Genomic DNA, 26,866 nt, shown 5'->3' with positions numbered 1-26,866 from the left:
TTGAAACAGAGCAAGGTTCCAACTTCAATGGAGCAAAACCCTAAAACAGAGAGGAGGAAATGGCGGTACACATGGGAAGCTCAGTCTCATTCTCCGAACCTTCGTCTGTTTCTTTTCGACTCTGAAACTAACCCTAAGAACCACTGCAATAACCTCAGTGTCTCTATAATCCCCGAAAAATCTCAACTTCTCGTCTCATGGATCGGTTCCGAAGCAGAGAGAAGAGAAAATGGTGTTTCTCTCAGTGTTCCTGTTCCTAGGGTGTTGCTCGATGCCGAATCTCCGATAAAGTTCAGAGCTTTGGACGATCACATCGAGGTTAGACTTGCTCTGTTACTCCCCGTTGATCATCCTCTAGTCTCCGATTTGGTGACTGGAGATGGCGAAAAGTCTGCGCCTTTAGTGATGGGCTATGATGTAAAGACTCTGACTTTAATGGGAGGAGTTCATCTACACTGTAGAAAATGCTCAGTTAGGTTAACAAAGAGAGCCCTTTACGAGTTCTCGGAGATGCCGTCTGTTAATTGGCGGGAATCAGCTGATAACTGGTTTGGTACTTGCTGTTGTTCGTTTGGTGGGATTAGTGAGAAGATGGTGGTTAAGTACACTAACTCTTATGCATGCTCTAGTGGGTTGTGTCTGCTTAGTGCTACAACCGTTTTGCTTAGCGAGGATGATCTCGTAGAGTGTGTCTTGTCTGATAAAGTTGGAACGGGTCGGGGTTGTGATCTTGGTGGAGTTGAATTTGGTTCTGTAAGAAGTGAAGTGGATAGTGAGAGCCATGAGAATGGAGGTGAGGTTGATGACTCGAGAGACAAGGTATCATCAGTTCCTGAATGTTGTGTACATGACTCACATGGCTCTAGTGAGGGTTTTCAGCTGGACCAGAGACTTACACTTGATAAGAAGTTTCTGCTTGATGGGTTTCTTGAGGATGTTTTTATGGCAAAGGCATCGAATGTCTCCAAGAATGTTGGTTGGATTGAGTTGGCTTGCCCAGAGTGCTCATCTCCTCTTGGAGCCTATCCTTCTGGCTGCGGGAGCAACAATGAACCCATAGATGGTGGAGTTAGACTCTTCAAGTGCTACATCTCCACATCGCCGGCGACCGGTGAATCCTCTGATGTTTTCAGGAGACACACATTGGAGAGAATGTTTACCAATCAGCTAGTGGAATGCGCCAAAGAAGAGTTATCGTTTCATGTGTTGGTAAAAGACTTAACCACCAAATCGCATCTCTTCCAGATTATCATCCTGAATCCGAACTCTTGGTCCTTGACTGGTCTGTGCTCGAGCTTAGATGAAGCAGGCTCCACGTCAGAGCTAAGTCCGATTGTGAAGGTTCTGTTTTCAGATTGCAACAGCTCACTGGTGAAGAAGGTTGATGAAGAAGTTTACATTTTGAAGGGACAAGGAGAGGAGTTGATAGAGCTACTTACACGTGCAAGCAAGTTTCTTCCATCTTCGTGTGCATATCTTCAGGACTCCCTTGTCTCATCTATGCATCTATGATATAATGAATCTTTCTTCACCTATCTTATTCTTTCCTTTATAATGTTTTATTGATGAACATGGATATAAGTTCTTGTAAAAGATTTGTCTTCTTTACTATGTTTTATTAACAGTTGTTTTGTTTATTTATGTTTTCATTGGTAAGGAAATCAACTTAGAAACTAATATCCAATGTTCAGTTCTCCATAATTGTATGTTTTCTATTAATATCTATCTATATATATAAAGAAATGTTTGAAATGTTCGCCTCTCTCCCATGAAGCCACCCATTTTATATTTGGAGCCAAAATAAATGAATGCAGTCAGGGGTAATCGAACCCAGCGCCTCTAGCACTGGTAATTTCTCTTGGAACCACTAGGCTGAAGTCACTTTTTATAAATATGTGGCCGCGAAAATACTTATTATCGTGTCGGCTGGAAGCCCATGCTTCTTCTGCTTGTGGCCAGGGCCGACACTGAACTGACGTCAAGATGAAGATCGTGAAGTTAAAAACTTTGCTCCAAACAGTTTTGCAATGTTTCCAACCTTTATAACTTGATGCGTATAATATATATCAAAATACATTTGTTGTACACGTTTTTATTAGTTTTGCTTTTAAAAGAAGATATTTACAGTTATAAATGTTTTGTGCCAGTGAAGTAATGGTTGAAAAACCTCTATACATATGTCATTTTAAAATAACACTCAACTTCTATATATAGTCAATACATATGTCCATGTTATATTATAGACTAAATATTTTCTCTTTTAAAAATATAGAAAACAGTTTTTTTAGTTTACAAGCAAATGTTGTAAAGCAAGTATGCATTATACAAAATAATATATATTTAAAATCCATACGCAAAAACATAAAAGTTGTTATAGGCCTCTTTCTGACACATGCACACTCCACTATGAATAAGAATTAAAAAGAAAAAACAGTATTGTCATCAAACTTTATCACAAATCCACATTTGTACATCTATAATTATGAGTTGGACAATTAGTTAATTTGATACAATACCAAAACAAGAATAATCGAAAAACAACTATACCACCGCATACTAATAAGTAACACATAACAAATAACCATATTTTTGAATTTTAAAACAAATTTCAACTCGAACATTTAGTGAATATCAAATTAACTAATATCTCGCCCGTAGGGTGGGCCGACCCTAGTATATATATATATTCTTGTTTTTAGAGAAATAATTTGGTTTAGAACATGAATGAATAATATCAAAGATAAAATTTCCCTTTTTTTTTCTTGACACCGATAAATTTTCCCTTATATCTAGAAAAGTGGTCCATATTTTTTTTTATAAGTTCTTGTATGAGAATTGTTTTATTTACAATGTTTTCTCAACAGTTGTCTTGCTTATTTATGTTTTCATTGGTCAGGAAATCAACTTAGAAACCAATATCCCTTGTCCAGTTCTCCATAATTGTATGTTTTCTATTTAGAGAAAGAATTTTGGTTAGAACATGAATTAATAATGTAGAAAGATAAATTTTCCCTTATATCTAGAAAAGTGGTCCATATCTTTGTGTAGAGCTTTCTAAATTTTAGGACTTTTTTGACGTTTCTAAATTTTCAAATGTCCAACTGTAGTTGAGATATAGTAATAAAAAATAGGGAAAACTGTTTTTTTAGAGTAAAAAAATAGTAACTATGTACCTTTAGATTAATTTATATTTTGTGTCATATTTTCCTATAATACATTTTAATATTTATGAAAATAATTTTAATAAATAGTTTTACAAACAAAAAAAAATTGGAAAAATAGTTACATTTGTTAAAATACCTATATGAACTTAATGGTATATTTTCCAGTTATAAAAAAGTTAAAATTATAAATTTCAGATTATGTTATAAAAAAAGTAGAAATGACATTCTACGAAGTAGAAAACGAAATCTACTTTTTTCATTGAATCTACAATGTTTAGAATACGTGATCTACGTAAATAGGAGTATTCTACAAATATGTAGAATACACATTCCGCGCTTAACCTACCATTCTAAAATTCTTAGAAATCAAAATCTACACATTAATCTAATTCTAAAACATGTAGAAACCGACTTCTACAGATTTACTATAAATCTAAAACATGTAGAAATCAAATTCTAAACATTACTATAATTCGAAAAAACTGTAAAAACTGATTTCTACATATTAGTTGTATTCTACGGATAAGAAATCAGTTCCTAAAAATATGGAAACAAAATATTTGAGAATATTCACTTTTATATTTTTTTAAAAAATCGATTTTAAAAAAAAAACGAAAAAGGAACAAAAAAAGCGACAAATCGATTTGAGAATATTCACTTTCATCAGAGAGAAAAATATCATATTTTTAGAAATTCAAATTCAAAGGGGTGTTATTGGTTGTTGTCGATGGAACATTCTTGAAGAGGCGTGTCCTATTTTTAGAAATTCAAATTCCTATTTTTAGAAATTCAAATATTTGAGAATATTTGAGAATATTCATTTTCATCCCAGAGAAATCGAGTTTAAAGAGTTGAAATCATGCTTGGTCGGTCAAATCAAGTGGGAATCAATCCGGATATAATCATACAAAACCAAAAAAATCGATTTGGGATTCTTTCCTCGGCACGGGATCGATCGATCTATTCTGTAAATCGACCTTCGCCGATCGAGTGAAATGGACCAGGTCGATCAGTATATATTTCGCGTTTTTTTTGTTCTGAATAATGATCGGAAAAGGTCGGCTTTTAGGGTGAAGTGTGACGCCAGATCTGATTTTCTCATTTTGTAGATCTCTGGCGATCCTTTCACGGCGGCGGCGCGTTGCTCAGTGGGAACCCTTCTCCGGCTTGGTCTCTACCCTCTGGTGTGACGGTATCCCATACGGAGGAGCGGTGAGTTGGCGGTGAAAAATGCTCTTGACCTCTGGTTCTCGGAGTACGGCGCGTCGCAGAGGCCTCATTCCGTCGGACTTGTCAACCGTTCGGATGATTTCTGTTGCAGGTACGTGGTGGTGCTCTACTTCCCAGCATTGAAGGTGGCTCTCCGGCATCTACAGTGGTAGAGACCACGGCATTGGAAGCCCTGATTGCTGTTCCAGCTACGTTTGTTTGCTTGCCGCCGAGCCCGAGTTTACCAGTACGGACGTGCTTCCGTCTTTCAGGCGTTTGAGCACGGCAACGATGGCCATGTCTAGACTTGCACCATATGGTGAAGATGTTTTGGTCTAAGAGCTGAACTCGTACATGTTGGTGACTAAAGCTGGAGCTTTAAACGTATAATCTTGATTTGGTTTAGTTAGTTGTGTCTTAATGCTTTCACTTAGTGTGGTCAAATTTAGGTGTGGTTTAAGAGGCAACTTTTCCCGAGTCGTGAGGAGAGTTTGTACTCACCGGGTAGAATTATAACAAAGTAAACGATTGGGTAGCGTAAGATCCATCTATGTGTTTCTAGGTGATACTAGATCACTTTGTTTGTAAGTGTGGTTGAAATCATTTGTGGTTACAAAATTCATGTACTACCTCTTTGGTTAATGATAATTTGAAGTTGAGCCAAAAAAAAAAAAAAAAATTTAAGTGAATGACGATAAAACGAGTTAGTTGAATTAATTTGCTAATGATTAAGTAATAACATCCGTTACATAAGTGCATGGAAGACACGCGTTGCATGGATTAGTACATAAAGCTCACGCCATTAGTTGATGCTAATCATCATCATTAGTATAGTTTGCACATTGTTTGTCTCTATATAATCAGAGAGACAGTGACACATAGGGAGAGAGAGAGAGAGAAGCAACCTAACAAGGATGAAGCAGTGACGGTGAGACGACGGTAACGAAGAAGTCACGAGAGATCTGAGGTAAGTCTTGAATGCAAAAAAGAGAAAAAGTTGCATTTTTCTTCCTTCAAATTGAACCTCTGAATCTATCACTCTCTCTCTAGAATCCAATCTTCTTCTTTTTTTTCTGATAAAGCCCACCTCATGGATTCCTCGTGATTCCACTTTAATGCCCCTTTTCATTTATCTCCACTCTCTTAAAAATTCAAACTTTTCTTCTCCTCTGTAAGAATTGTCTTCACTCGTTTTGCGAAATTCAGGTTAAAGCTCTCAACTTTACGATGGTTCTCGACGGAAACGGCGGTGGTGTATGGTTAGGCGGCGGCGGCGGCGGCGGAGAACGGGTTCAGGAGGAGGAGAACGAGGAAGCTTCGTGGGGTAGGAATCAAGAAGACGGTGCTCAGTACAAGCCTATGCTTGAAGATGGTGGTGATTGGTTCACTAGTAACCAACCACATCCACAAGATCTCCAGATGCTGCAGAGCCAGCAAGACTTCAGATTCCTCGGTGGGTTTGGTTTCAACCCCAACGACAATCTTCTTCTTCTTCACCAGTCCATGGACTCGTCTTCCTCTTGCTCTCCTTCTCAAGCTTTTAGCCTCGACCCGTCTCAAGCTTCGTTCTTGGCCGCCGCTAACAACAAGTCTTGTCTCCTCAACGTTCCTTCCTCCGCAAACCCTTTTGACAATGCCTTCGAGTTCGGGTCGGATTCTAGTTTCCTTAACCAAATCCAAGCTCCGGTTTCCATGGGGTTCGGTTCGTTGACGCAGTTGGGGAGCTCTGTCCCTGACTTCTTATCTGCCCGGTCGCTTCTCCCGCCGGAAAACAACAACACACCGCCCTTATGCGGCGGCGGAGGAGGAGGAGGAGGTGGAGGTGGGTTCACACCGTTGGAGCTGGAAGGGTTTGGGAGTCCTGCGAGTTTTGTCGGGAGCAGACCGAAGGTTCTGAAGCCTTTAGAGGTGTTGGCGTCGTCTGGTGCGCAGCCTACTCTGTTCCAGAAGCGTGCAGCCATGCGTCAGAGCTCTGGAAGCAAGATGGGGAACTCGGAGAGCTCGGGGATGAGGAGGCTGAGCGATGATGGAGATATGGATGAGACTGGAGTTGAGGTTTCAGGGCTGAACTATGAGTCTGATGAGCTGAACGAGAGCGGTAAAGCTTCTGAGAGTGTTCAGAATGGAGGAGGTAAAGGGAAGAAAAAAGGGATGCCTGCTAAGAATCTGATGGCTGAGAGGAGGAGGAGGAAGAAGCTTAATGATAGGCTTTACATGCTTAGATCAGTTGTCCCCAAGATCAGCAAAGTAAAACAATTAATTACTTCTCTCTTTATCTGATTATAGCATTGGTTTATGAATGTAGTTGCTTGTGGTGGTAAGATTTGGTTTAACGTCATTTGCAGATGGATAGAGCATCAATACTTGGAGATGCAATTGATTATCTTAAGGAGCTTTTACAAAGGATCAATGATCTTCACAACGAACTTGAGTCCACTCCAGCTGGATCTTTGCCTCCAACTTCGTCAAGCTTCCATCCATTAACGCCTACACCGCAAACTCTTTCTTGCCGTGTCAAGGAAGAGTTATGCCCCTCTTCTTTGCCAAGCCCTAAAGGCCAGCAAGCAAGAGTAAGGCTTAAACAAAGCTTCATGGGTTTTTTTTTCTTTGGGTTAAAATATTTACTATTGTTTTGTTAATCCACAGGTTGAGGTTAGATTAAGGGAAGGAAGAGCAGTGAACATTCACATGTTCTGTGGTCGTAGACCGGGTCTTTTGCTCGCTACCATGAAGGCCTTGGATAATCTTGGATTGGATGTTCAGCAAGCTGTGATCAGCTGTTTCAACGGGTTTGCCTTGGATGTTTTCCGCGCTGAGGTGAGAACTATAACAACATCTACGTTTCACTTCAAATATTTGGGAATTTTTCAAGATTTTTTTGTAGTAACATGTTTTCTTTTGTGTGTGTGTGTGTGTGTGAATATCAGCAATGCCAAGAAGGACAGGAGATATTGCCTGATCAAATCAAAGCAGTGCTTTTCGATACAGCGGGCTACGCTGGTATGATCTGAGCTGATCTTGAGTCAAGTCCCTTAAGCATCTGATGGAGCAGAGTTAGAAGAAACTAAAGCCCTTTAAATCTGCAATTTTCTTCTATGTTTTCTTTCTATTTACTAAACCTGTTTGAACTAAGCATGACTTCAAACCTTTTTTTTTTAGCAATGTTAACTTTATTATGTTTCATCTCCTCAAGCTATGATTAATAATTTCTTTTTTCACTTATGACATCTTAATGAGTTATCTCTCAAAGAAGAGCAAAATATTAGTCAAGCTAGCTTTTGAGTTTCTGACAGAGAATCTAATGCGAGTTTAACAGACAAAGCAGTCCGAGGTTTATAAGATCTTGAATTTTAATCGGTAATGATGATGATGTTAGAAAGAAGTACGCAATGAGATTTGAAGAATGAACAGGGAGAAAAAAAGATGGTAAAGGACGATGGCAGAGCAAAAGAAAAGGCCCCCACCATTTTGTCTTTTCTTTTTCATTAATTGCTCAAAAAATCAAAGCTTTGTAATATCCGTTGTATCCGTACATAAATGTAAAGGTAGACAGGAGACAGAGTTAATGGCGGTTAGGGACAGAAGAGAGAGATTGTCACGAGAACCTAGAGGATGTTATGAATGATGATGAATGCAGAGTAAAGTTGTGGGGCCTCCTTCTAAATTGAATCTTTCAAAAAATAAAATAAACTAAGCTTTTTGGGTTTTAGTTTGAGCTCTGAATGAATTTCTATCTCTCTCTGTACTCTCTTGTATGATTAATGAAGACCTCGTGACTCCAGTTGCTAATGTTCTCTTTTGATGATTCAAACAGTTTCGTACTTTTCTGATAGTTTTCTCTGCAAAAAGTCTTGCCCTTTTTGAGGTTTTAAACTTTTCAAATTTCCAGTGAAAAGAAGGGCTCTTACTCTTTCTTCATCATGATGTCATCTCTTGATTCTTCAGAGCATTAAATTAAAATCAATATTCTTTGCTAACCAAATGCGTTTCTCCCTAACAGACTACTACTAGTATTACTAATTACTAGTAGAGTTTCGCATCCAAAGCAAAAGGAGTTTTGAACCATATGTCACATCAAACATGGGTTAATGCCATTTTTAGCTACTCAATGGCAACTTTTAACTCAACACACACACAAACATACTAATGAAATAGAAAAAGAGGTGATGCAATATTTTATTAATCCACATTGGACATATTTATTAAGAGTCCAGTGAAGGCTTTATAAAAAAGACCACAACGTGTGTTACTTGAAAATCTATGTTGTTGCTCTCTCTTCACCAACCATTTCATTGTGATCATCAAACCTGATTAAGAAGGTTCGGATTTCCATCGGAGCAAGCTCAACCACCAGCTCTTCCTCGTCCACAGCTTCTCCTCTCTTCACCTCTTCCCCGGCCGAGCCTTCTACTTTCCAGATTAGCCTTCTCTTCTCCATTTCCGCTTTCTCTTGGTTCCCTGTGAGACTTGTCTCTTTCACTTTGCTTATCTGTTCAAGCAATTAACAAGAAACAGATTGTTTTTGTTAGGACACAATGACACGAATAAGAGATGAGTTGTCTTGTCTCTTTTTGCGTACCTTTTTGTTGTTGAATAGTTTCTTTAGCTCTACTTTTGTCATGACTGAGTACTCACTATCCTCCCCAACCTTGACAAGGGTTAAGACGACATCGACAGAAAAAGCAGAGCACAATCAGTCAACAATTAGTAAAAGCGGATGGGATTCTAGAGCCAATTAGTAGATTGATCGATACTTCTTATTTTATACATGTAATCTTAACAAAAACCAACATAATCGTCCGGAGAAATAATATATCACTGAGGATTAATCGCATAGTCAGCTTTTCAGGAGTATAAGCGCGTAAACAAAATTGGTTATAGGTGAAAAATACACACTAGACGTGACGGGTTCGTTCTACATTCAATCAAAAGTTCGTTGCGCACTGCAAGCTTTAGTTTTTATTTTCCTGCTACATAATGCAAGTTTGCCAATTTCTCTAATTATTTGCTATCCTAATCGGAATCTTAGGCTTAGAGTTACACTACAAGTCTACAACTACAACTAAAAGCATATAGAGGACGAGTAAGAACCTCGAACAAGTGAGCAAGCCTTAAAAGAACTTCCCCATTTTCCAACTCCTGAAAGGTTTAGGATTAAACATTTATGTAGTCAGCAAATAAAAACACTTATGGCGTAGTTGCAATATAGAATCTAACTAACCTGGAGGGTGAGTAATGCGACGTTATTTGGTAATGAGTATGACGGTTCAAGCGCTGAGAATGTCGTCTTATGTGAATTAATCCAATGATCTCCTTCCTACAAGCAGAATGTCTTATGTCACTTCCCTATCTCAAAGAAGTGAGGAGAGTAAATATTGTTTATCTATTACAGAGCAACCTGTTCCGTGAATGCCAGAAGAAGTGGAGAATATATTTCTTGACCAAATGTTCGACGCCATCTTGCACCATCTCCAGGTTTGTCTATCTGTATGTAAAACTTCCCTCGTATCTGCAAAACAACTCAAAGCAAAGCAAATTGATTCAGGCTAAAAGGGAGAAGATCTGGTTCTACTGGAAACCTACTCTGTCACATTTTCCCTTAAAGCTGATACTTTGCCACATAGACGACTACAGATGAGATGAGAACTTAAGATTACCGTCAATCCTTTGCATCCATCAGGGAGACAGACTGTTTCGTTAAGAATCTCGCCAACACCTCTAATGTCATCATGGAGCATTCTCCTGAACGAATGAGAAAAAAGAAGGTGAAACACAAGCGAAACCACATATGCTTGTCTTGGTAATATAGATAAAGTTAGTGGACAGACCGATGAAGCATCAACTCGATCTGACCGTCCTCTAAGCTGGATCCCCCTACAGCGCGATCCACCAACACCGATAGCTCAGAAGTTTTATCTTGCATGTATATCCCAAGATTTATCTGGAAGAAAAGAATATGTTAGACAAAAGGCATATATAATATAGTGCAGACATATCACGATTAGGAATCTCAGATGGATTTGATGTCTTACAGGATAATAGTTCCCAGCAACTGGTTGGTAGACTTGCAAGTCCCAATCTGTTCTGAAGTCCCGAACCTGCAAGAAATTAAAACGAAGTATGTCACAATAAAAACATTACGGTTGGTACAAGTTTGCATCTATACCCGTTTGATGAAGTCCCGACCATTAGAGTCTGTGTAAAATGTTCCATTTGTCTTCATGGTGGTTGTAAGTTTAGTGATAACCTCCTTGCTATTACCATCATCAGCTGGAATAGGCCCAACCTGGAAAGCAGGAAATAGTAAGACTACAATTGTCTTCATCAGTTTAGAAGGAAGATAACTGAAGATAGAGAGAGATCGGCCTACAGTGAACTCAATTTCAGCATGATCTTTTCCCTTGTACACTCTGGTAATCTGTACATGAACATACCCATGACAAGGTAGATCAAGCAGTTATAGTTACTATAACATAATTAAAAATGTTCGAGGGTAATCCATAATTGCAAGAGAAATAACCTGTGATATCCAGGAGTTAAACTCTTGGTGCACTTCATCAAACAAAGGTCCTCGAACAACAGTCAACTGAGCCTGAGCCTGAGCCAGGCAAGACAATTAGTTTACACAGGGTCAGGAATTAAGGTTACAGAGGCAGTCAAAAGTCTTACCTGTCCTTCAGATTTAATTGGACGTGAACCATCTGGTCGAAAAACGTAAGCTCCAGAAGCCTTATAAGTATACGAAAACGGTTTAAAACATGATATGAATATAAAAAAGTAAACGAGATTGTATCTTTTACAGAGCTGAACCTGTGGATCCTTGTCAGTTCCATTGCTTCCAATGTAATAAGCATATGTTTGTTCTGCAGTAACCTTGAAATTTACCCCAGATCATCATCAGATCATGCCTACATATTCGAATGGAAATGTAGGGACATCTAGATTTAAAAAAACAAAGGCACACACACCTGATTTTTGGTACTTAAATAACGACTCATTTTCACACCCTCTTCTGAATAGAGCAACTTCAGATTTCCTTGGCTAACTTCTACATCTTGATTCAAGCTTCCAGAAGTAACATATGACGCAGATAGTCCACGCCCTTAAATCAAATTAGAAAAAAAAGATGCAAATAAGTATAAAATGACTGTTGGAACCAGTGAGAACCAATTGTCATGACTAGTAGAGCCAGAATACATGAAGTTTTGTTTAAAGATCCTATCATTCACAACCAAATTTTCTTCACAATAGTACATATTCTGGGACATAGCTAACCTGTTCGTCCAGTGTCTGAGATGACATACGAGCTGAACCCAAGAGGTGGTACTGAAGCTATAAATGCAAGCACATGTTTTGCAGTGTCCTTTGGTGATCTTCCAAGATATGCTTTGACATACTCCTTTCTTATTCTCAATGTGATGTCTGAAAGAGGTAGAATCTGCGACACGACTTCTTTCCCAGATGCATCTTTCACGATAACATTTTCAGACGACACCTAGTAGAAGTTATCACATACACTAGGTAATGCCGGAATGAGTGGCACATAATATTGGACAATAACCAATGATAAAGTGAGAGCTTCACTGATCAACCAAGGAGAATGCAAAGTACTTACAGGAACTCGGACAACTTCCTCCCGTTTCCATCCTAGAGAATTGTAAACAACAACCACCTACAAGGAGAGATTAATGTAAACAAAAGATACAACAACTAACCAAGAGGTTCAAGACTTTATATACTGAAAGTACATCACCTTGGCAGACTTACCAGGCTTTTGCCGCTGGACAAACGAGCTTCAGATGCTGGACAGTAACTAATATTAAGCAAGGGACACTGCCAATATGATACACAAGACAGGAATCAGCTTAACCCATTAGAATACAGTACGTCTTTGGAACTTAAGTCATTAAAGTGTTCATGAAAAATGCTATAAAGCGGCTTACTAAACATTTATTTGCCTGAAGTAAAGGCATCTTTTGAAGAAAAGAAAAGATGATAAAATTGATCTCAAAGTCTTCTTAACTCTTCTAGCTCGGCCATAATATTATTGGAATCCTAGAAGAACTCTAAACAAGCACATTACCTGCTGAAATTTTGTGTCGGGATTCTTCTTATCAGGACTTGATTTTGATGCTGATAAAAACGAAAGGGAAGAGGCAACCAACTTCTCGGCCTAGTAAGGATCATAAACAAAATTCTTAAACAACTGAACATACAAGAGAAAATGGTTGCCCAGAAAACACAAGAGTTGCCAGCTAACAAAAAAAACACCTGCAGGTAACCCATTGAGAGTCTAAGAGCATAATCTGCAGCCACATGCTGCCTTTGTGTACCACTAACTGCATCATGGTGTTGCGCAATTGCCAAAGCATCAGCTAACATATCAGTTGTTGGTCCTGAACTGCTCCTACCTCTCAAGAATTCCAATTGTCGAGCTGCCTGTTTAAAAACAAACATGGTCAGTAAGAATGAAGCTAAAAGAAACCACAAATCTATGAACTTTTATAAAATTATTAAGCCATACCAGATAGTAGCCGCTTAAATCGCGCACATATCTTTTAAAGGCTGGCCTGCTCGTAAAGTACCCTGTCCAGTATGCATTAGGTTTGTCCGCATACCTGCCACAAGTACATGTAGTATTTTATACAATCAACACGCATTTGAACATTTAGAGAGTTCAACCGGAAGCTATCAACTCACGGGAAGAAATCGTCAGTCTTAAGGGGCCACGACTCGTTTGCAGCATATTTTGCATCGGTGTAGATAGATGGTGTCGAATACAGAACATTGAGACGCCCATCCTGGATTGCGCAAACGACAAGGGAATAAAAGATTGGTATCTATTTTGTACCTTTGAAATTAGTTAATTCCAACTGAAACGAATTTCCTAGTAGTATAAAAGCCAGTGTACCTTGTTAACATAATGAATAAACTTGTCCATCTGTCTGTACCATGAATATGCATACTGGTACCGGAAGTCAGTTCCCATCAACCACATGATATGATTTGTCCTGGTTACATTGACCTTGACAAGAGAAATCCAAGTAAAAACATTTTTGCTGTTTTCAAGGGGAAAAAAAGATATGATATTTACCTGTGCAAGGGCTGCAGCTACAAAGTCGTTGACGCGCTCTTGAACATTGTAGTCAAAAAGGCTAGGATCATCCTATATTCAAGATCCTTTATCAAGTGCACGTTCAAGCAAAGTTAAAACACAGAACATCAGGTTCGATTGCTTTTACCTGGATAGGAGGTGAGACATCATTTATCTCAAATGTGAAACCATCAGGTGGGTCATAATGTCTTGGGAATATTCCGGTGAATATCTACAAGCAAAATGAAAATAGCAATGAGACAAAGCCAGCTAAATTTATGCAAACAACAGAACTATAATGTGATCTCTAACAGTTTTGACCTGTGAAGATGAGCCAAGGGACTTGGAACCTTGCCAAATAACCTCAAGTGTCTTCTCTCTTAATCTCTTTGCACGATCCTGGTAGTCAATTCTAGCGAAAAACAGCGAGTCAAAGCCTAACTGTAGAAGAAACCAAAGGGTTGTCCAATCAAATTAACTTGAGCTAATACATGCTTATCATTCACGTACACTCATTTTGTTTCTCTGTGAAGTGAAAGTAACCAAATGATGAACAAATCATACCTCCGCACCAAGCAAGTAAGCCTGTGCTGCAGAATGTCCAAAAGGATCGATTTGCCAACCGACTCTAGGAACCTGACCAAACTCACTTTTGATAAACTGATGGCCTAGCGTTGTCTGATCAATCATGTCAATATAATGCGGAGTCGCCTCATCGTGCATACACATTCCACCATTTCTGCAATAACCACATATCAAGATACATACAAGACACTAAAAATAAAACAAAAAAGGTGAGATCAAAGAAAACGCACATGAACTCAAGTTGACCAGAGTCAACAAGCTTCTTAACCTTAACCTTCTTGGCATTGCTTTGTTGCCTCCACCATCTTTGAAAGAACGCCTGAGACAACACTCAACCATAGCTAATTCTATCAGCAAACAAAAAAAAAAATCTAATCTATATTAGAGAATCTTACCATCTCAACATAGATGAACTTTCTATTTTGATCGTCCAGCAACGAAGCGATGACAGATTCGATTACATTCTCAACACAAGCTCCCTGTTCAATCAAATCCACAACAAAACCAAACCCTAAATTCGCAGAATCCAATTCTTATTCTTCTACTTCCATAGATAAGAGAGTGAAGAAGAGTACCCGAATGGAGTTATTGGCGCCGACGTAGTACTGGTCAACGGTCTTGAGCCACCCAACGTCGTCGTGGGAGTGAGGAACCAAGTGAACATTGATTTTCTCAGTGACGATTCTCGGTGCTGTGTTGTACTCTATGTACTCGGAGTTGACGACGCCGATCACGATCGTCGCCAGAAGCAGATGGAGAGCAAAGGAGTGGAAACATTTGACCGCCATGGACGCGTGAGAGCTCAGAGAGAGAGGGAGATGAGCGTGAAGATCAATGTACAGAGACGAGTGTTTTTGTAGAGGACGAAGAAGAGAGAGACGCGCGTGAAGAATCGATAGTGACGTTGTCCTCTTTAGATAATTTAATTTAATTTTTATTTTGTTAATAATTAAAAATAGAGATAGACTTTATCCACTTCCTCACCAATAAGAGACAATTAAAAGCACGTTTTTAAGAAATAATAAAAGTCTAATTCAGTAATGTGTTAATTAGGATACTGAAGAGTTGCTTGTGGGAGAAGTGATAACAATGGTCCATTGAATTGCTAAGATAAGAAATTGAATTATTGCGCCAGCCTAAGCGAATGATTGCTGTCTTGCTGATGATTTTCTGTTACCAATATAATCGAAGTTAAGGGGAAATACCAAAATACAAATTAGAGGAGAGATGGGACCCGTTGATTTCTCGTGGGCTGAGTTACGCTGAGCCTAATCCAAATCAATAAAAGCCCATTTCTCTGAATGATTTGTTGTAAACCAAAAACATTATTCGAAATATAACTCACGTAGAATTGTTAGTGTTTTTTCTTTTTTGAAAAAGGGCATCTAGAATTGTTAGTGTTATTTTATTTGAAATATTACTTGCGTATGCGTAGAATTATACTCTAACTAAGAAACAAAAACTCTTTTTTCATCAAAAAAATTGAATGAGTAAAAGGTTTTAGGCAATGTTTAAAAATTCAATAACAGGAAATAGACACTTTTAGAGGATTGTTGATTAGTATTGGATGCACAAACACTGCTTAAACCAGTTTTTAGAACACTAGTTTTAGGTACATAGATTTGAAATACTTGGAGACTCTAGATTTTTATGACTAAAAAATTTTAAATCTGTAAATCCGTGGACTTTTTCTAAACGAGGTGTATATCATGTAACTGAACTCTCTTTTGAAAAGTAGACATTTTCAAATCAAACTTAAATGTGTAATTTTCAAATGATTCTACTAGATAATTTAGGAGTTTAACCTACAGGCAAAAAAGAAAGAAAAAGACAATAAAATTGCTCAAGCAATTGAACTAACAACAATCCATTCTGATGACACAATAATATAGATTTCTGATATAAATCCAATTAGTTTAGTATGAAGTATGGACTATGAAAATGAGTCAAATGGTCATTTAAACTCATATTTGAACAGTTATATCAACAATTCTCTCCCAAAAATAAGAAATGCAAAAATGGGATTTGAGTGTCTGTGTTCATGATCTCTCAAAGAGACCTTTAACATAAACCATGCCTTTCTCACTAAACTGAAGGTCCTTCCTCATTTCTTCAACCTGTACATCATCTCCTTGAACCACAATCTCATTCAATTTACCGTTTTCTCCCACCATCATCTTCACCTTTATCTCCTCTTTCCTCGACGCCTTCTTCCAGTAATACGCTCCTCTGCAACACATCCATTCATCATCAATCATTCACAAACAGTTCCAGAGAGAGAGAGAGAGAGAGAGAGTTTGTGTAAGCTTACGCGAGTGGACTAAGAATGGTAATGAAGAACCAATTGTTTCCAAAATCAGGCACAGTAATGGTTAAGACAAGACCCACACTTGCTAAACTTATACATGTACAAAACGTGAGCAGAGCAGCTTGTCCTCTACTGGGAACCATTGTTCCTTCAAAACTTTTATCACAATCAAACAAACAAACAATGTCAGTAACTGAAACAAAAATTAAAAAAGTTCGAAGCTTTCTTCTGAATTAGCAGCTTACGTGATCGTTTCTCCACGATCAGTGATGTTAAAGTTCTTCCTAGTGAAGAAAGAGAGAATCTCTCCAGCAACTTGCTTTGGCTCCTTCTTGACTCCTTCTCCTTCTCCAACAACGAACGTCTTCCTCACTATCTGAAAAAAAAAGCTCCAAACATTGGATTCGAGCGTTTGATGGTGAAAGTTAGAGAAAGAGAGACACAAAGTTCGAACCTTTGATTTAACGGAGCGTTTGATGAGAGACCAAAGACCCGGAACTGAAATAACGAACAAACCCAACGACGTATAATAGCTAGCCAACGAGTAACCACCACCAGTCTCCGCCATAAACAGCAACGAACTAGGGTTCTGTTCCCACCATTGATGAATCTGAACCGCCGATGAAGAAACAGCACTGAGAGGCTCCACAACCATGGCGGTGACAGGGGAGACTCTGTTTCGTTTCGTGACAAAGTCACGTCTCCGCCCTTTGATTACTACATCTCTTGAAGTCACCCATGGACAAGACAGCGACGGAGAAAACAGCTTCGTCGCCATTGTCGAGAGAGAGAGTCTCTAATGGCTTTTTACACAATCATGTGTGTGTCATTCAATGAGTCTATCCAAAATCGAGTGGCTCTAATTTTTTTTTTTAATTTTAATTTAATTTGAATATATGACGTACGTCGTTGCAATAACAGAACCTCTGTTTCTCTGTAAGAGGTCATCAAAGATCTGGAAGGTAGATAAATGAAATGAGACCCACCAACCATCATTTAACGAGTTCACTCATCAACAGAGAGAGAAGAGTCTTTATCATTGAGATCTTTCTCCCCGACACAAAATCAGACCCAAACATGATTTTGATTTCCTTTTGGCATCTGTTTAAAATGACTACTGTTTATAGTTCTGCGTGCCCACAAAGGTTTTTTTAGGGACATTAATTAATTACTAGAACAAGAAAACAGAGCATTGAGAAAGGAAGAATCTTATTAGAGACAAAAGATAAAACAGAGTTGCTTCACAACATCTCACAACCAGTTTTGTAATTGGAATCTTTTTGATCAAAGTTTTGCTGGACCGTCCTCTACTTTGGCAATAAAGGCTATAAATCATAGGTGGGTTGAAAAAGCTAAGGTCAAATCGTTTTCCCAAAGTTGCTACTTTATAGGAAAAAAAAAAAAGTAACTCTGAATCTTTTTGGGTCCAAACATAATAAGTAGTAGGGTTCATGAAACAAAGGAGTACCATCATCTTTCTAACAGGGAGTTCAAATTTTCTGACACTGTAAATTTGTTGGTCCAAACTTTATTATATCTACTGTAACAGCTAGTGATTTTCTGCTAGTCCTAACAGATGGATTTGCTAACACAACAACAACAACAGAGAGAAATCACACAACATTCCACACTCATTGCTTCCTTTTTATATCATCAATAAATAATGTTTTTTACAAAGTTATATTTTCTGCACTCATTTTTTAAAAAAATTGCTGAAAATAACCTCCAAAGGAAGTAGAAAAAAAGGAGGAAATAAACAAACAAACAAATAATAATAGCTCAGCTGTTCTTTATACACTTAACATAAACAGCTGATCAGTCTTCTCCTTCATCCTCCTCTTAAATATATATATATGTATATATAAATGTAATTTTTTGATCATTTAAAAAGCTGACTTCCAAGAGTAACAGTAGGAGTACCTTCACCCATGACTGTTGTCAAGCTCACTTCTTTGTCCAATATCCTCTCCAGCTCTGTCACAACATAACTCATTGTTGGTCTCTTCTCGCTTGAGACATCAAGACATGTTAATGTCAGTGTAATAACCTCCTCCACTCCTTCTGCTGTGTATGTACCACCTAGTCTCTCATCAATCATTCCTGGTATCTCAGTGTAATCCGTTATGTTTTGCATCTGCAAATCAATAAGTGAGATTCAGAATACACTTCATTATCAACATTCTCTGTGATTACATAGTACATTACCCATTCGACAAGAGTTTGTGTTGAGCTTGAAGGGGATGGTTCTGATGCTTCTCTTCCACTTACTAACTCCAAGAGGAACACCCCAAAAGCATATACATCACTTTTCTCTGAAAATCTTCTGAACTCTTGAACCCTGTCAAAAATAGAAACATATGAGAAACTTGGATGCAAACAGTAAACAAAAAAAATGTGAAGCCTCAGAGGTGAGAAGCTAGATTTACTCAGGGGAGAGGAAGATCTGGTCTGCAACAACGTGAGAAGATGTACCAACATCCTCTCTTCCCAAGAAATTACGGACTCCTGCATCCGCAACTTTAGCAATGAAGTTCTCGTCCACAAGAACATTAGCAGTTTTGAAGTCCTTGTGTATCAGTCTAGGACTCAGCGAGTGGAGATGTGCCAAGCCTAGAGATATAAACACAAGCAAGATCAGTACACAAGAAGGCATATGATTCAAGAAGCATGAGTTTTTTTAACCTTTAGCTGCTCCTATAGATATGGCAAGCCTGTTTCTGAACTCTAGCCTGTTTCCAGGTACTTTACCACCAGCACCTAATCAAAAGACAAGATTCCAAAATGAGGACTACATTGTCTACTAAACACAAGTTACGAAAACTGATTCAGTTACCAAATATCTCTACAAGGACAGAGAGTTACCGTACAGGTGACTGGAAACACTTCCGTTAGGAACATACTCGTAGACAAGAAACTGCGTGTTGCTTTCTTGGCAATAACCCAAAAGAGTTACAAGGTTACGATGATTGATAGACGATAGATAACGAACCTGTAGAAAAATATACATTGTAAGCCTTCTCAAAACACTTGTGTTCTAACCAAACATTGAAAGAGTTATTATAAGAAACCTCGTTGACGAACTCTTGTGTAGGCAAGCCGGGTCTTTTCTTGATGGCGACAAGAACACCGTCTTGAAGCAGACCTTTGTAAACCTCTCCGAACTTGCCAATACCGATAAGGCTTTTGTTGGTGAAACTCTTGGTGGCTTGAGCAAGCTCCTCCATTTCGAACCTTCTAGCTTCTCTCATTGACAACTCAATCGCAACGTTTCTTCCTTCAATAGAATCATTTCGAACCCAAGAAAAGTCAACAGATAGAGAGAGAGAGAAAGTGATGGGAGTTGTGATTTAAACATACCTTGAGTTGATGGATCAGAAGAGCCTGTCTCATCAGAAGTTCTTGACGCATTCTTGCGGCGAAAGATGCAAAACCATATGAGAAAAAACGAAATAGCAATCAAGACAAGAGCTCCAACAGCACCACCAATGGCTGCTGCAGGAATTGCTGACATTTGGTAACAAAGACGGTCTCTCCGATGCTCCAAGCTACTACTACTACAACCATGCGATAGCCCTGTAGATTTAAAAAAAAAAAAAAACACGAGAATGTCGGCGAAGAAAAGAAGATACGATTGAGATTATAAAGAAGAGGAGAAAGAAGAAGACAAAACTAAAAGCAAACAAAGCTTTTGTAGATATACATACATACATGAAAAAGGTGTCAACTTGTAAAAAAATTGAATCAATCAAACCAAACATGCAGTAATAAAATAAGAAATTAAAAGAGGGAGGAGGAGATAAATGATTTTTTCATTTAAAAACCTTGACAGATCTTCAGGAAAAGAAACTCTCTACTTCATCGGCGAATAACTGCGTTGATTCCCCCACAACAACATTCAATGTGAGAAAGATCAAATCTTTTTTGGCAGATTCAATAATCAAACCCAGGAAAATGAAAAAAAAAGAAGAAGATTTGGGTGTGAAAATGGAAGATGGAGAAGAGGTTTGAAACATCAAATCTTTGCAGCAACTTCTCGAACTAAGTATTGTGTTGGGACGCAGACAATGCCGACAGAAAGTGACATCGTTCAGACAACAACTCTCTCTCTCTCTCTTAAGACTGAAGCTTTTACTTACTGTGAACCAACAACAACAACAACGCCCAACAACAAGAATCAAAACTATTTACTACTGTTTCTTTCTTTCAGATGCTCTTTGGAAGTGACATTTTTAGAGAGTTTTTACTATTGTACAACCACCACACCCATTGTTTAATTTTTGTGGTGGGGGGAATAAAAAGAGAACCCCTTTGAAGACAAGTGGGTCACTTCGCCAGTTTGCAATTCCAACCAAAGGAATTTTATTTATTTTATTTTTCGGTCTGAACAAGAAAACAAAAATGAAAGAAAGAAACGTGAACCGCCGTGTAACTCAGTTTCAGACGCCGCAAAATATAAAAGAGACGAACACACACACACACACACACTCCACTCTGTTTCTGCCTCCCCCCCCCCCCCCCCCCCCCCCCCCCCCCTCTTTTATTTACTCCGCAAATCTCTCTGTTTTTTTACTCTATTTCCTTTTTTCGCATGTTTTTATTTTCCTTTTATTGATTTTTTTTATTTACACTATCTAGAGATTTTTTTAACTTGAATGTTAATAGTACAGGTAAAAATTGTTTTTTTTTCTTGAATGTCAATAATTTTTTTCTGCTCATTTATTAACACTATCTACAGATTTTTTTAACTTGAATGTTAATAGTACAGGTAAAAATTGTTTTTTTTTTCTTGAATGTCAATAATTTTTTTCTGCTCATTTATTAATAAGCAGCTATTGACAGATGTGAATTTTTATCCAAAAATAATTAAATAATTCTTGTATTGATAATTTGCGATGATATTACAAAATATAGTATTATGTTCTACTTTTTTAAGTTCAATCAAACTTTTTTGGTTCACAATTTTACCATTTATGTTATAACTATTTGACTATTTGTACAGTTATGCATAGTATTAGTATTTTCAAAATATTAATTGTTTTAAAATTTGGAGTGTTACTCATTGAAACTTGAACGCAACCACTATAATCGAAAAAGACAACTTTGTACTGTATTTTTAAAGAGGTTTTTAAAGTAGGAGCAAAGTGTTGTTTTATCTGGCACTAATTGTAAAATGCTGATTAAAAAAGGCAAATTATAAAAAGAACGTTGTTATTAATGATAAAATAGATATCCAGCGAACAAATATTCTTTAAATAATAAACAATTCAACAAACTCGCTTTTTTATTTAATTAAATAATTAGGAGTAGGACCACATTCTACATCGACAGAGTAAAAAGGTGGGGTCAAGGGACCCATAAGCCAGCTGTATAGACATTTGCTTCTACTCTTTCTTATATATATACCCGTTAGTTACTGACGCTAACGTTTCAACCCACATTTCCACGATATGCGTTTCGCGTTTATATATGTACCATCATCAATCTGCGTTTAACATTTGTTTTGACTTTTTATTGAATCTTATTTCCTCTATTTAAAAGAAGAAAAAAAATGAAATTTTGAAAGTGAAACGAGACCAATGATTGAAGCGGCGGTCGTGGCCATCATGAATAAATGATACAAACTGGAAATGATTGAAAAGTGACTGCAAAAAATAAACATTAATAATGTTCTGCACCAACCGTCTTATCATTTTTCAAAAGGCCCATATTAGACCCAATAAATTTGAATTAACCTTGTACATGATGCATGGGCTCTATAGCCTAACGTTTTGGCCCGTTAAGCATTCCGGGTTTGATTGTGGCTTCACCGGTTTATGTGAGCTACTAAAAAAAGACAAGATTACCAACTAATTAAACCGGGTTAACTTGGTTTTAGTTTGGTGTTTCACGTGTTTGGTATATAGTTCATCGTCATTTGTACGCATAAAACTCAAAAGATCCCCCCATTGAATGGTAAGAGTTACACACGTAATCTAACCCTTGTGTTTCTTTCTGTACTCTTTTTTTTTTCTTTTCTTTATATGAAACGTTAAGAAAACATATCGATGTTCAAAGGCTACCATGTTAGTTCGCGGTTCATGTTTCTTTCTATAGCCTCTAGACTCTAGTCAACGAACCAGGTGAGAGAGCATTTTTGATTTTGAGCTCTATCCAAGTAAATGATTTGATTATATCTTTTGGTGGGGTTCGAGGCGGACCCCTAGCTAGTAAATAAACACTAACAGAAACGTGGAAGAAGGAGATGGGTGGTGGGTTAATAAATAATTGAATTGAATTGAATGCTTTCTCTCTCTCTCTCTCTCTCTCTCACACACTTTCGTCAGCTCTTTCCCGGAATAATCTGAGCTTCTTCCTTTACTATAGATAGCAAAACAAACCAGAGCCGTTCCTTTCTTTAACATTTTTTCGTTTGGGTTTCAGTTTCTTTTTGCTCTCTCTGTCTCTCTCTCTTCTTTAGTTCTGGGTAAAGAAAAAGAAGAAGATGAACTTTGTTGAACAAGATGATTCGTCATGGAAGCTATGTTGATGTTTCTTGCTGACACCAACAGACAAAGTCAGGATCTTTTGTTTTCTCCAAAGCTTAGAAACTGCATTTTCTTTGTAGTTAGTTTCCATCCACGTCACAGGTTTTTATCAAAATGTCGAATCTTTCAGCACGTACAGGACGAGACCGTCAACGTTATGACAACAACTTCCGTCTCGTTTCTGGGTACAACATCCTTTTCTTTTTTTTTTTAGTTTAGTGTGTTTTGGTTGACTTTATCAATGTTTGTCTTTCTTGATATGATGTGATGTGCTTTGATTGGTTTGTTTTTTTAAAAAAAATGGAATTTCAATATTGCAAATCAATAATTGGAAAAAAAACTGGTGTGTTGAATATAATGACAGATGCATTCCGTATAGACTGGTGAAAGATGAAGAGGATTCAAGTGTTGACCTCGAAAACAAGCTTCAAGTTCTCATGGTTTCATCTCCTAACCGACATGATCTTGTCTTCCCAAAGGTTTGTCTTTTCCTGAATTAAGTGTTCGTTTTGATGCTTTTTTTAAACTAATCACTTTTGTGTTATTGTTCAGGGAGGATGGGAAGATGATGAAACTGTTCTTGAAGCTGCTTCTCGTGAAGCCATGGAAGAAGCTGGAGTTAAAGGAATACTAAGAGTAACTTTCTTTTTCTTCTTCATCAAAAGTTACTTCTTGAATAGATTTTGCTTAGACTGAATTGTCTTTTGGTCTGGTTTTGTTTTGTGTCTATAGGAAGATCCATTAGGAGTTTGGGAATTTAGAAGCAAGAGTAGCTGTGAGGAAGCTGAATGTTGTGGTGGATGCAAAGGTTACATGTTTGCTTTAGAGGTGAAGGAAGAACTTGCAGCATGGCCAGAGCAAGAAAACCGCGAGAGGAGATGGGTAAGCTGCACAACTCTTTTGCTTTTGTCTGTGTCGTATATGTTCTGATAAGAGGTTCTATAAACTCACAGCTGAATGTTAAAGAAGCTTTGGAACTGTGTCGGTATGAGTGGATGCAGAGTGCTCTTGAAGAGTTTCTAAGAGTGATGACAGAAGATGGAAGTTCAAAAGAAGAAACTCTTTCCCCTTCAGGCATTTCAAAGCGAGGAGAACGTCAAATAGATTCTCGGTACTGCTTTGTAGTTAACTAGTTTCATTTCTCTTCAGGCATATCAAACTTGTTCAGTTGTTGTGTAGTATGGATTGTTGAGAAGAAGCTTCTTCTGTAAACAAAGTTAAAACATGAGAAGCCTAATGATTTTTGTTCCAAGGGTACCCTGTGACTTAAATGTAATGAATAGAAAAACATATATTGAGAGGCTTGTCTTAGATGCTTTCTGCCATTGTATCTATGGGTTCTTCTGTCTCCTGTTGTCTGAAAGAACAACAGCTACAACCACTAGACAAAAAACTCAAAAAGACAACCTCAGTTATTGCAGTGAGGTTAATGGCAATTCTCTACCTCCAGAGTTTAGATCTCTCTCTCTCTCTCCGTTCTATCTGATTTGGTTATCTTATTCATTCTTTGAATCGTCTCCTCGTTTGCTTCTTGTAAGGAGCTGCATAATGCAGCTTGATGCTAATCATTCGTCAAAGTAAAGATAAGTAAATGTAACATATAGAATGGTTTGTTTTTTTCTAAAACCTTTACTTTACCAATCATCATAACTAAAAGAATTAGCCAGTTGAAGTTTTACAAGAGAATAATCAAGACAGCGCTTCAACTCTACAGTTGCAATATCCAGGATGTTACGGAAGCATCAAGCATCCCTACAAGCTTCAATGAGAAATAGATAACTGCAAATAAAAAACAAGTATCACAGCTAGAAACTCAAAAGTTATTAGTGTTCTTACCAATAGGATAATCTTTATATTTTTACGTAAAGCTAGATTCTTTTCTTACCAAATAGGAAGCAATTATCCAACAACCTAAAGTTGAATCTCAGCGTCTGAGCCATTCTCTGAAACATGACTGCATTTTCTCGCGGCTCTCAGCATTAGAGATATTCACTGTAGGAATAATCTTATCTGGCCTCAAAAACTGTGTTAATGCCAAAAGAAGTGTTAAACCTATCCAGGACAGACACGAATAGACAACAACAACAGCATTCACGGTACGCACTTGAACAAACTCACGAAGTTCTGTGAAGCTTGAATGCTCACTATATGGAACCCCTACAAAGATAAAATAAGTACAGACACTCAGACAAATCCATATTCATGATACTTTGAGCTATGTACATAATACCATTGATGATACCATTACAACAATGAAACTCACCATAAATGGTAACTTTTCCCCTTGATGTTGGTCTTATCAGATCAAGGTGTTCACCAACCTTCTCGGAGTATGTCCAACCTGAAACCGAACTTCACTTTTCGTAACCAATGGTTTAATCAAAAACTGCAAAACAAAAAAAAAAAGATTCACCTGTGGGTCTAAATGCCAAAACGGCTCCATACTGTTCTCTATAAACCTTCAAGTGTTCATCAAGTCTCTTCAGAGAAATTATCAGAACAAAGATAAGATTATGGAAGTTAACTAACAATACTTGAAATAAGCATCTTGGTTTCAGAGAAATACTTCAAATTTCAATGCTGACATAGGCAAAACATGAAGACATGTGGCTTTCCCATCTGTACAAAGACTATTTGAAATATCATCCCATCCAAAAGATTGTAGTATCCGTCTTCTTGAAGCATTTGCGAATATCTTAACCTGATAACCCCACGAGGTTAGAACTTAACAAGTCCAGAAAAGATGGCTAAAGAGAGGGTCCAGTAACTTATACCCCAAGTGCTTTGGCAATAGCTAGATAAACACATTCTTTTCCAATGCTATAAGAACCAACCACAATCAGAGTCCTCGGTTGCTTCCTCAGGAACTCCTTTGTGATTCTCACAACGTAACTTAACACATCTTCTTTAGAGGGGAATCTGAACAAAAACATTAAAGAATAATGGATCAAATCCATCGTAAGTTCTACTAATTAAAAATTCTTGGTCTCACTTGTATCTGGGATTGCAGTAGGTTGTATCCAAATACAGGACATGAACTCGTCTGTTAAAGAGGAGAGGATGAGTTTGCATCTGCTTAGAAGCCCTGAAATCTCCAGTATGCAGATAACAGGTTCCATCCAAGAGGCGAAAGTGAATAAGAGCAGCACCAGGGCAATGATTAGCTTCAACTAAAGTGACTTTGACCCCGTTAATAGTGTACTCCACATCTAGCTCCAACGGATGGATAAACCTACACACACACAGATAATCACCACACAAACTTGAAAGGATTGACTCTAGACAACAATGATGCATTAGCAAAAAGAACTCACGAGGGGTTAACAGAGAGACTAAGTCTGAGAAGACGACTAGTGAGAGAAGAGCAGTAAATGGGACCATGAGACCAAGATTTAGTGAGACCAATGTAATGATCAGCGTGAAAGTGAGTGAGGAAGTAAGCAGAACAGCCTTGAACACAACCATAGCGAAAGGCATCCACAGTAAACGGTGTTCCTGGAAGTTTCTTGTAAAAAGGGCATTGCCGAGGCGTGTCATTGGCCCATGGAGAGTCTCTGAGTCTCTTTCCTGAAGCAGTACTCGTCTTTTTGGACGAAGAAGAAGTGGAAGGAGAAGGCTTTTGTAAACCCCAGACCTGAAACAAGTCGGTTTGTTTCGTTGTCTTCTTCTTCTCAGTCTCAGGAGTAAACTTCTGTAAACCCCAAACCTCAAACAAATTGGATTGTTTCATCTTCTTACTCTCGGGAGTAACCTTATCGGTCTCTTCCTCTTCTCCTTCCAACAAACAAGACCAATCAGAACCAGCCTTGTAGAAATCAGAAGCAAAACCCTCTTCTCTCTCGTCTTCAACAACAACATCGTCAAAGAAACTAAACCCCTCTTCTTCTTCTTCTTCAACACCGTCGTTGAAACGAGAACCAAAACCGTCGTCTTCAACAAAAGCATCCATTTTTTTTTATGTTTCTGAGAAAACGAAAGGTCA

At 37.9% G+C, this 26,866-nt stretch overlaps 7 protein-coding genes across 11 annotated transcripts; 3 read left to right on the top strand and 4 right to left on the bottom strand.

Annotated features, from left to right (window-relative positions):
* Positions 1–1,637, top strand: LOC106408140. The gene has a single exon (XM_022706770.2). It carries the CDS (start codon positions 28–30, stop codon positions 1,510–1,512), a length of 1,485 nt encoding a protein of 494 aa, XP_022562491.2. The 5' UTR covers positions 1–27; the 3' UTR covers positions 1,513–1,637.
* A 3,547-nt stretch (positions 1,638–5,184) lies between these two features.
* LOC106410988 (transcription factor ICE1) lies at positions 5,185–7,591 on the top strand. Its single transcript, XM_013851640.3, has 5 exons — positions 5,185–5,340; positions 5,580–6,620; positions 6,719–6,943; positions 7,020–7,190; positions 7,301–7,591. Exons 2-5 carry the CDS (start codon positions 5,601–5,603, stop codon positions 7,382–7,384), a joined length of 1,500 nt encoding a protein of 499 aa, XP_013707094.1. The 5' UTR covers positions 5,185–5,340; positions 5,580–5,600; the 3' UTR covers positions 7,385–7,591.
* Positions 7,592–8,412: 821 nt separating this feature from the next.
* On the bottom strand, positions 8,413–14,946 carry LOC106410230 (alpha-mannosidase At3g26720). Of its 2 annotated transcripts, XM_013850716.3 has the most exons (29): positions 14,628–14,944; positions 14,448–14,531; positions 14,283–14,371; positions 14,032–14,206; positions 13,789–13,908; positions 13,616–13,699; positions 13,468–13,539; positions 13,285–13,398; positions 13,074–13,174; positions 12,898–12,991; positions 12,645–12,812; positions 12,457–12,546; positions 12,141–12,206; positions 11,989–12,045; positions 11,649–11,868; positions 11,342–11,475; positions 11,184–11,246; positions 11,043–11,102; positions 10,894–10,971; positions 10,744–10,791; positions 10,540–10,659; positions 10,406–10,471; positions 10,202–10,314; positions 10,031–10,115; positions 9,772–9,882; positions 9,595–9,690; positions 9,465–9,512; positions 8,953–9,021; positions 8,413–8,862 (listed from the first exon to the last, which is right to left on the bottom strand). In XM_013850716.3, exons 1-29 carry the CDS (start codon positions 14,838–14,840, stop codon positions 8,632–8,634), a joined length of 3,069 nt encoding a protein of 1,022 aa, XP_013706170.2. In that variant the 5' UTR covers positions 14,841–14,944; the 3' UTR covers positions 8,413–8,631. The 2 variants fall into 2 exon arrangements, with proteins under 2 accessions (XP_013706170.2, XP_048618034.1); XM_048762077.1 differs by having other exon boundaries at positions 11,043–11,246; positions 14,628–14,946.
* A 982-nt stretch (positions 14,947–15,928) lies between these two features.
* On the bottom strand, positions 15,929–17,323 carry LOC106409668 (protein COFACTOR ASSEMBLY OF COMPLEX C SUBUNIT B CCB1, chloroplastic-like). Its single transcript, XM_013850254.3, has 4 exons — positions 16,815–17,323; positions 16,606–16,736; positions 16,364–16,516; positions 15,929–16,281 (listed from the first exon to the last, which is right to left on the bottom strand). Exons 1-4 carry the CDS (start codon positions 17,136–17,138, stop codon positions 16,092–16,094), a joined length of 798 nt encoding a protein of 265 aa, XP_013705708.2. The 5' UTR covers positions 17,139–17,323; the 3' UTR covers positions 15,929–16,091.
* Positions 17,324–17,973: 650 nt separating this feature from the next.
* Positions 17,974–20,824, bottom strand: LOC106349320 (nodulation receptor kinase). Of its 2 annotated transcripts, XM_013789263.3 has the most exons (8): positions 20,182–20,797; positions 19,718–19,933; positions 19,429–19,634; positions 19,223–19,349; positions 19,043–19,117; positions 18,787–18,970; positions 18,566–18,698; positions 17,974–18,494 (listed from the first exon to the last, which is right to left on the bottom strand). In XM_013789263.3, the coding sequence occupies exons 2-8, from the start codon at positions 19,869–19,871 to the stop codon at positions 18,240–18,242; spliced, it is 1,134 nt and encodes a 377-aa protein (XP_013644717.2). In that variant the 5' UTR covers positions 19,872–19,933; positions 20,182–20,797; the 3' UTR covers positions 17,974–18,239. The 2 variants fall into 2 exon arrangements, with proteins under 2 accessions (XP_013644717.2, XP_048618035.1); XM_048762078.1 differs by having other exon boundaries at positions 17,974–18,698; positions 20,182–20,824.
* A 1,564-nt stretch (positions 20,825–22,388) lies between these two features.
* Positions 22,389–24,195, top strand: LOC106409669 (nudix hydrolase 13, mitochondrial). Of its 3 annotated transcripts, none has more exons than XM_048762075.1 (6): positions 22,389–22,913; positions 23,015–23,069; positions 23,249–23,363; positions 23,437–23,520; positions 23,617–23,766; positions 23,886–24,195. In XM_048762075.1, the coding sequence occupies exons 1-6, from the start codon at positions 22,871–22,873 to the stop codon at positions 24,015–24,017; spliced, it is 579 nt and encodes a 192-aa protein (XP_048618032.1). In that variant the 5' UTR covers positions 22,389–22,870; the 3' UTR covers positions 24,018–24,195. The 3 variants fall into 3 exon arrangements, with proteins under 3 accessions (XP_048618032.1, XP_048618030.1, XP_048618031.1); XM_048762073.1 differs by having other exon boundaries at positions 22,420–22,913; positions 23,838–24,195; XM_048762074.1 differs by having other exon boundaries at positions 22,445–23,069; positions 23,838–24,195.
* A 267-nt stretch (positions 24,196–24,462) lies between these two features.
* LOC106409662 (DNA cross-link repair protein SNM1) lies at positions 24,463–26,852 on the bottom strand. The gene is made up of 9 exons (XM_013850247.3): positions 26,199–26,852; positions 25,877–26,116; positions 25,659–25,803; positions 25,451–25,585; positions 25,298–25,364; positions 25,148–25,225; positions 24,989–25,041; positions 24,770–24,907; positions 24,463–24,663 (listed from the first exon to the last, which is right to left on the bottom strand). Exons 1-8 carry the CDS (start codon positions 26,831–26,833, stop codon positions 24,809–24,811), a joined length of 1,452 nt encoding a protein of 483 aa, XP_013705701.1. The 5' UTR covers positions 26,834–26,852; the 3' UTR covers positions 24,463–24,663; positions 24,770–24,808.
* Positions 26,853–26,866: the final 14 nt, after the last annotated feature.

The sequence above is a fragment of the Brassica napus genome, chromosome C7 (genome assembly GCF_020379485.1).
Source record: "Brassica napus cultivar Da-Ae chromosome C7, Da-Ae, whole genome shotgun sequence".
In the NCBI taxonomy this organism is placed as follows: Eukaryota; Viridiplantae; Streptophyta; class Magnoliopsida; order Brassicales; family Brassicaceae; genus Brassica; species Brassica napus.
Note: the sequence above shows the minus strand (reverse complement) of the source record. Positions and strands in the feature narration are given on the sequence as shown.